Source organism: Xyrauchen texanus, chromosome 8 (genome assembly GCF_025860055.1).
Source record: "Xyrauchen texanus isolate HMW12.3.18 chromosome 8, RBS_HiC_50CHRs, whole genome shotgun sequence".
Taxonomy (NCBI): domain Eukaryota; kingdom Metazoa; phylum Chordata; class Actinopteri; order Cypriniformes; family Catostomidae; genus Xyrauchen; species Xyrauchen texanus.
This window is the reverse complement of record NC_068283.1, coordinates 21,478,059-21,487,129: the sequence shown is the minus strand read 5'-3', so window position 1 is coordinate 21,487,129 and position 9,071 is coordinate 21,478,059. Positions and strand designations below refer to the sequence as shown.

Here is a 9,071-nt window from a genome sequence, read left to right as displayed (position 1 = left end):
ACCATTCCTGAGCTTGTCCATTTGCTTGAGGAGCTTAGCTTGGAAACTTGGAGCACCGCCATTGTGTGGAATGCTGAACTAGCTTGGCCCGCTGCCGAGTATGCTTTTCTAGGCAGTGCGGACGTTAGGCAACATGGCTTGGAAGGATGAATGGGGCGTGATTTCCATGCCCTGCTACTTGCTGGGCAGAGGTGTGCCAATACCGCCTCTTTCACAGGGGGTAGTTGGTCATAATCTTTGTCTTTCTCATGGTCCACTTTAGCGAGGAGAGTGGAATCACTGTGCGCGCAAGCTGAACAGGGCGCACATTTCATTATGAACCTCCAGGAAGAAAACACCATAGCCAATCTTAGTATTGCCATTATTATAGAAGGGTTTCAACTAGGTTGTTGTAAAAGGAATTTCCCATATGTGATTTAGAGTGAACTAAATCATAAGGGAACAGCAAATGCTGTGCGCTGTGGATATCCAGGGAGGGAGCAGTCCAAAAACAATATCCGTTGGGTTCTCAAGCCCACCCCCACCCCCCCGTTTATATATTTTGTCTATAAATATGATTACGAATCTTTCTTTAAAGTACACAGTTTCAGCTACTACTAAACAATTTGACCAGTACCGCCGCTCTCTATAAGCAGTAAGGCACCAACTCCCTAGGGGGCACCATCTTACCCAAGTAGGGCAACAGAAAGTCCACTGGCTGCCCTTACTTGCACGTTATACATTATTCAAGGACCCCCCCCCCTCCTCCCCCTCCCCCGGAACTATGCTAGGGCATCAATTTGGCCAGCGGTGGCCCTGAATTTGAGAATAATTAGAAGGGCTCTTGTCAGCTGCATCACATTCCTGTCTGCACTTTTAACATTTATAATACTTGTTTTTTTGTCTACATATTAAGCATAATAAAAACCATATTAATAACAATGAGTAATAATAATTATTATTGTTAGCTTATTATTATCATCATCATCAATATGTATTATTTTTTTAATATTATAATTATTATTATATCATATTTGTTATTTCGTTTTATTACCATGTTTATATCATGTTTATAACATTTTAGAGTTAAGCAATGTTTGCAAAGGCTATTAATTATTTAGATAATTAGTTGCATTATTGTTTTGTTTCTCAGCACACTCCTACACTAGCCTGTGGTCCAGCCGGAGAGAGCTGGAGTATGTTCATAATAAAGACGTCACCCTCCGCTTTGACCGTGCCAACCAAGTGCGCAGCTCTTAACTGTACAACTACAACCTCGACATGCTTATGGACGACCGAGGAATCCTTGCATCCCCTGCCCTCGTCAACACAAACATGCTGGCATCTGCACTGTCTGGGTAGCCTGGACGGCGTTTTTCACTACACGACGTTTTGAGCACGCGGAGATCTTTGCTGCGCACTTAGGATTTAAAGGAAGGAGGGACTCTTAAGGTATTTCTAACTGCGACAGCGATTATCAGTATCATTATCCAACATGTGCGAGAGCGAGCATGTGGATGTTGATGTGCACACGACATGTTTATATCGTCTCGGTGTGAATCGTTTTACAGTTTGCTTCACGGTGTCTGTGAATGGCATCTTGTGCAAGGATTTTCAACGTGTTGTTTTACTGGCGTCCCTCAATATAAACGCCTTCGTTCGTGCCCGTGTTTCCATTGGTTGTTGTAAGCGATTTTTTAAGCTTTACGCTTTTCTTCCATATAGAATAACATATATATAGTAATAGTTTCTCGGAAGTTCGAGAGAACTGCATTGGAGGGTTATGAAATGGAGAAAAGGCTACTACGCACTTAACCTCACCGTAGTGAAATGGGCTCATGGTAGGGACACGCCCACTTCCAGGGTACGTGTGCGCGAGAGGAACCCGTGTTTTTCCGAGCAGTGGCACTTGTATGTGCTTGGCATACATGTTTTACTCCTGTACAGCCAACGTTTTCGTTACTTGTCATTTTAAAAAAAGTAGATTTATATTAAGCGTGTCTTGACATTTTATTTATTGATCTGAAATACTGCACGAAGAGACCTTTGAATGGCGTGATAATGCGGAATGTTAATTCTGTTTTGCGAACTGCAGGGGGCGGTCATTCCTATTTGGCGTCAACACTAGTGAATGATAAAGTTTGAGTCATGCTAGGTCCCTAGATGTGTTCGTGTGTGTTCGTGTCTGTCTCGCTCTCTCTCTCTCTCTCTCTCTCTCTCTCTGTGTGTGTGTGTGTGTGTGTGTGTGTGTGTGTGTGTGTGTGTGTGAGCGTGTATTTATCACTTTGTGGGGACCAAATGTCCCCATAAGGATAGTAAAACCCGACATTTTTGACCTTGTGGGGACATTTTGTCGGTCCCCATGAGGAAAACAGCTTATAAATCATACTAAATTATGTTTTTTGAAAATGTAAAAATGCAGAAAGTTTTCTGTGAGGGTTAGGTTTAGGGGTAGGGTTAGGTTTAGGGGATAGAATATAAAGTTTGTACAGTATAAAAACCATTATGTCTATGGAAAGTCCCCATAAAACATGGAAACACAACGTGTGTGTGTGTGTGTGTGTGTGTGTGTGTGTGTGTGTGTGTGTGTGTGTGTGTGTGTGTCAGAAAGAGAATGAGTCACTTTACGGGAACCCTTCTTGAATGATGTTCTTTCTAGCCTATTATGTTTCCTGGAAAAGACCTAATTATGTTAACAGATTTTATGCACCATTTTTTTTTTTTTTGCCTTTGATCATTAAATTGATAAACCACAATTATTTAATTTTCACTTTTGAAATTTGCCCACCAGTACAATATGTGATGTGCAACTGACAAATAACATGCACATGCAAGACATCAATATTTTAGGTTAAAATAATAAGAATGTATATGGTAAAGTGTATATTTTTAGGTTTAAAGGAATAGTTCACACAAAAATGAAAATTCTCTCATCATTTACTCAGCTCATGCCATCCCAGATGTGTATGACTTTCTTTCTTCTGCAGAACACAAATGAAGATTTTTAGAACAATATTTCTGCTCTGTAGGTCCATACAATGCAAGTGAATGGTGGTCAAAACTTTTAAGTTCCAAAAAGCCCAAAGACAGCATAGAAGTAATTGATAATACTCTAGTGGTTAAATCCATATCTTCAGAAGCAATAGTATAGGTGTGAGAGAGAAACATATAAATATTTAAGTAATTTTATACTGTAAATCTCCATTTTCACTCTCCCACTCTTCTTTTGTTTTTGGTGAATTACATTCTTTGGCAAATAGCCAACTACTAGGCAGGGAGGTCAGTTTATAATAAAAAAGGACTTACATGTTGATCTGTTTCTCACCCAAACCTATCATATCGATTCTGAAGACATGGATTTAACCACTGGAGTCTTATTGATTACTGTTATGCTGCCTTTATGTGCTTTTTGAACTTTCAAAGTTCTGGTCATGATTCACTTGAATTCAATGGACATACAGAGCTGAAATATTGTTTTAAAAATCTTTATCGGTGTTCTGCCAAAGAAAGAAAGTCATACAAACATGGGACAGCTTGTGGGTGAGTAAATTATGAGAGAATTTTCATTTTTGGGCGAACTAAACCTTTCAGGTCACCGGTGCAGTGACACAAATGTATTTTTTATGAAGTATAATGAATTAGAAGAATAAACTTATAAATGTACATAGAAAAATGTATTTAAAATTGTTTTAGATGGAGTATTTCAAGTCACACTGCAAGACACTGTTACTGCTTGAAATGTCTTGTCAACTACCCAAGTGAACTTGTCCCACACTTCCCTCAACAATGAACAGTTTTGTTCCTCTTAATTTATCCTCATATAAGTTTATATACAGTACTATGTATATGTACACTAGTTTGGAATAATGTACAGATTTTGCTGTTTCGGAATGAAATTGGTGCTTTAATTCACCAAAGTGGCATTCAGCTGATCACAAAGTATTGTCAGGACATTACTGATGTAAAATACAGCACCATCACTATTTGAAAAAAGTCATTTTTGATCAAATCTAGACCTCATTTCCAGCAGCCATCACTCCAACACCTTATCCTTGAGTAATCATGCTACATTTATAATCCTGTTCTAGAATATCACTTGTCATTATATCAAACACAGCTGAAAGCTATTTAGTTCATTAAATGAAAATTAACATTGTCTTTGTGTTTGTTTTTGAGTTGACACAGTATGCAATAGACTGGCATGTTTTAAGGTCAATATTAGGACAAAAATGGCAAAAAAGAAACAGCTTTCTCTAGAAACTCGTCAGTCAATCATTGTTTTGAGGAATGAAGGCTGTACAATGCTTGAAATTGCCAACAAACTGAAGATTTCATACAAAGGTGTACACTACAGTCTTCAAAGACAAAGGACAACTGACTCTAACTTGGACAGAAAGAGATGTGGAAGGCCAGATGAACAACTGAACAAGAGGATGCATCAGAGTCTCTAGTTTGAGAAATAGACGCCTCACATGTCCTCAGCTGACAGCTTCATTGAATTCTTCCCACTCAACACCAGTTTCATGTACAACATTAAAGAGAAGACTCACGGGTGCAGGCCTTATGGGAAGAATTACAAAGAAAAGACACTTTTGAAACAGAAAACAAAAAGAAAAAGGTAGAGTGGGGAAAGAAGCACAGACATTGGACAACAGATAATTGGAAAAGAGTGTTATGGATCTTAACCCCATTGAAGTTTTGTGGGATCAGCTAGACTGTAGACAAGACAGCCACATTTATGGCAAGTGCTACAGGAAGTGTGGGGTGAAATGTCACTTGAGTATCTGGAAAAACTGACAGCTAGAATGCCAAGGATCTGCAAAACTGTAGTAGTTTAAGAAGTTCTGAACATCATTTTTTATATTTAAATTGTAATAGTCATTTTTCATGTTATTAATGTCCTGGCTTTACATTATGATCAGTTGAATGTCACTTTGGTGAATAAAAGTAACAATTTCTTTCCATAAGAGCAAAATCTGTAAATTATTCCAAACCTTTTGCCGCCACTGTATACATCTACGTGTGTGTGTGTGTATATATATATATATATATATATATATAGGTATAAGTAATTATTCCTATGTGCTGTTGTCAGGTGAGGTTGATGATGGACCAGGTGTCAGGTCCAGGGTCTTGTACATCAAAGCCCCCCCGCAGTCTGCTGGAATGGAAGAAAAGAGTCAAGTCAGAGTATATGAGGTTACGACAGCTGAAACGCTTTCGTAAAGCTGAGGAAGTTAAGGTAGAATATCTTTTTCATTATCAGTCTGTACTTTCGATTCTCTCTTTCATTTGGATTGTTTCTTTTTTTACTACATCTTATTCAATGCAACTCCCCCTCTTTTCTCATCAAATCAATTTCACTCATTTGTTCTGCTTTTTGGCATCCAAAAATATCAAATTTAAGTTTTTATTTTTAATCTTAAATGTGCTCTTAGTGATTTTTGCCTATTGCTAAACTTTTAAACTAAAATAAATCAATAGTATTTTTATCAATATTTTAAAGAGGCCCTATTATGCTTTTTGGAATTTTACCTTTTCTTTAGTGTGTAATATAGCTGTTTGTATGTAAACGGTCTGCAAAGTTTCAAAGCACAAAGTTCCTGCCAAAGGGAGTTACTCTCTCCCACAGAAAACACTGCTCCTGAACTGCCTGAAATGCCTGGTGTGCAGTCCAGCCATTTCTTCCGTGGCATAGCTACGTCACTATGTAACACATTTGCATAATGCCCACCTCAGGAATGCGCTGCTCAGGAAGCTTCAGGAGCTGAAATCTGTTATTGTAAGGGGCGTTACTTTTCCGAAACACGCTCTAAGTGGCTTACCAGTAACAACAGACTGAGTGCTTAGACAGCGCTGAAAAACTCTAAAAGAGTTGTTTAAAAGAGTGATTTTCTTGATAAAAGAGTATATTTCTCTAAAAGAGCTATACACCGCGGCGTTGAACGTCCTTTTGCGGACACGTCTTTTTAAAGATGCCCTTCTGCCCCTGTGTTGTTCCGGATGCGGTAGAGTGCTCTCCGCTTCAGATGGCCACAGGCGTTGTCTCGTGTGTCTGGGCAGCGATCACACCAAGGCTACGTTTGTGGATGGCTCCTGCTCTCACGGCGAGGGCATGATCATGGCAACGTTGCAGCCGAGGCTTGCTTTCAACAGAAAGTGTGCCACTCCAGCCGCCCCCCGCATTGCTCCTTCTTCCCACGGGATTGAGGACGATGCGGCTGGCGATGGTAGCGATCTTGGGATGGCAACGTGTGCAGCTCTGCCGGGTACGCCCCCTCGGACCACCCACCTCCCCAGCACGCTCGTTGACTCCCGTCCGTGCTCGAGTTAACAGCGTCCTGCCTATCCTCTGGAGCTTGAGGTGTGTGAGCTCGCCGCTGCATCGGAGAGCGCGGCATCTGATGCTGACGACTCCCCTGGGCTGCCGCCTTCGGGCCAGCACACCCAGGCTGATGCTGATGTGCAGATGACCGACATGCTTTCCCGGGCCGCCAGCAGTGTGGGGCTGGATTGGAACCCTCAATCCTCCCCACAGCCATCGCGGTTGGATGACTGGTTCCTGGGGTCTGTGCGCCCCTCACATCCTCCCCCCACCCCCCGGTCCCATTTTTCCCGGAGGTGCATGATGAGCTGACGTCATCGTGGAGAGCACCCCTCTCCAACCGTAACAAAGCCACTCGCTCTTCCGCTCTCGCTACCCTCGACGGCGGAGCGGCCCACGGGTACACAGCGATTCCCCAGGTGGATAGGGCTGTTGCGCTCCACCTGTATCTCGGAAACCCTACCACCTGGCGGGGTCACCCTGTGCTCCCCTCCAAGGCCTGTAAGATAACATCCTCGTTGACCGCGAAAGCCTACAGCGCCGCTGGACATGCCGACAAGGCTCGCTTTCTCAACGCCCCTCTCTCCCAGTTCGGCCTCTTTGGCGACACCATCGAGGACCTTGCCCAGCATTTCTCCACGGTGAAGAAGCAGACGGAGGCCATCTCTCACATCCTGCCCCGCCGCAAGCCTGCCGCCATGGGCCATGTCCCGTCTGCTCACCGAGGGCGTCCTCCTGCGGTTAAGAAGCACCCTGCTCCACCTCAACCCGGGCCCAGCTCTCAGCCCCAGCGTCGAGCACCCCGCAGGAAGCAGACACCCCCATCTCACGGACCCCCTCGAGGACCCGGAAGGCACCCTGGCACTCCTGAGACGTTCGACCCAGAGCCCGAGATGTTAGCTCCGGAGCTGGTAAGACCACTCCGTCCCCCGGTGGAGGGCCGGGAGGAGAATCTTTTGTTGAATTCATTTCATTTGACCGATCTTGGACTTGTGAGTTTTCAACTGGCCTTTGCTCAAACTCCCATTCAAAATGCTCACACAAAAACACTTCTTAACTTGCGTCCGGCATCTAGATTGTTTCGGAGCGGTAGACCTGAAGGACGCGTACTTCCATGTCTCAATTCTGCCTCGACACCGACCCTTTCTACGGTTTGCGTTCGACAGCCAGGCGTATCAGTACAAAGTCCTCCCCTTCCGCATATCTCTGTCCCCTCGCGTCTTCACGAAAGTCACAGAGGCAGCTCTTGCCCCGCTCCGGGAAGCTGGTATTCGCATACTCAATTACCTCGACGACTGGCTTATTCTGGCCCACTCACGAGAGTTACTATGCACTCACAGAGACCAGGTGCTCAGGCACCTCAGCCACCTGGGGCTTCAGGTCAACTGGGAAAAGAGCAATCTCGCCCCGGTTTATGGATGGGTTAAGACTCAGTCTCAATGTCAGCATGCCTCACCAACGAGCGTGTGCAGTCGGTGCTGAGATGCCTCGACAGTTTCAGGCCAGACACAGCGGTCCCTTTAAAACTCTTCCAGAGACTCCTGGGTCATATGGCATCCTCCGCGGCAGTCGCACCACTGGGGTTGATGCATATGAGACCGCTTCAGCACTGACTTCAGACACATATGTGATCCTGAGACTGCGACCGGACTACATGTCCAAGGTAGACCAGGTAGTGAACCTGCAAGCGCTGCCCCGGGAGGCAGACCCAGCCCCCTCGTTGCTGTGTCCGGTGCGTGCATGCTACCGCACGCCAGGGGCATGTCTAGGGGGAGGCTGGGGGAGGCAGTGCCTCCCCTAGGATAAGCTCTACCTCCCCTGAGAATTTGAGAAATAATCTGTCCATCTGATCAGAGGCGGCGGCAGCCGATGTTTTGAGTGTAGCCCCGAATGTATTTTGAATAGTTGACTGACAAATATGAAACCGGACAAAAGCCTATGTAAACCCCCGAAATCATAAGTTGCCTTATTTCATTGTGCTTTGGCTTTGCACATACTGCATACAGCCTGTAAAAATAGACATAGGCATAATCTAGCCTATAGAATAAGTTCCTTTGCTGTCGGTAGCCTATGGGCGACTCCGTTTCTTCCTCTCTGTTGAATATGCAGCAGGTAGAGGAGGAGCTTGCACAGTCGTTGACATCAACTAACGTTACTTAGTGGCGAGTTAACGGCAATTAGCAGAAAAGACAGCAAAAATTAAGCAAATGAGGCTTTGGGGATTTTTCCGAAAGAAGTCAGTGGGTAAGAATTCACATTTGTTTTTGTCCTTAAAGTCTTAAGATCATCATCTAGCTGGCTTTCACCCACAGTAGGCTAAACCTCAAGAGTTGTAGCCTCTAACCTCCTTGTTTAGATTGACGCAGCTTGGTAGCTCCGAGTTAACGCAGTCGCCTCTCACGCCGGAGACCGCGGTTCAAGCCCCTTTCGAGGTGTACTTTTCTTGTTTATCAGGTGTTGTTTTCGCTAAGGATAACCAATAAGCATTAACATAAAATGTATGTGTGACTTGTTTTGTGATATTAGTTTGTAGGAAATATACACTTTGATTTGATTAAATGGTTTTGTAGAGTGTAGCAAAGATGAGCAACAGACTGAGGAGCAGCAGCAGCAGCTGTGCCAGAATCAGGCATGGAAACTGGTAACAATTAATCAGTCACTTTACTTTAGAGAAAGTTAAAAGTGAAACATTGTTTATCTCAATGATCCTAATGAAAGGATTTTGACAGATGAATTATTCTCATAGAGATGATGAGAATTATATACA

The 9,071-nt window shown here is 43.8% G+C and overlaps 1 protein-coding gene across 1 annotated transcript in view; it reads left to right on the top strand.

Moving 5' to 3' along the window:
• Positions 1 to 1,153: 1,153 nt before the first annotated feature.
• Positions 1,154 to 9,071, top strand: part of ezh1 (enhancer of zeste 1 polycomb repressive complex 2 subunit) — a 29,268-nt gene continuing 21,350 nt past the window's right edge. Inside the window, exons 1-2 of the mRNA XM_052131624.1 lie at positions 1,154 to 1,431; positions 5,075 to 5,221. Of these exons, the coding sequence (XP_051987584.1) occupies positions 5,084 to 5,221 (138 nt within the window). The 5' untranslated portion in view covers positions 1,154 to 1,431; positions 5,075 to 5,083. The remainder of the gene's footprint in view (positions 1,432 to 5,074; positions 5,222 to 9,071) is intronic.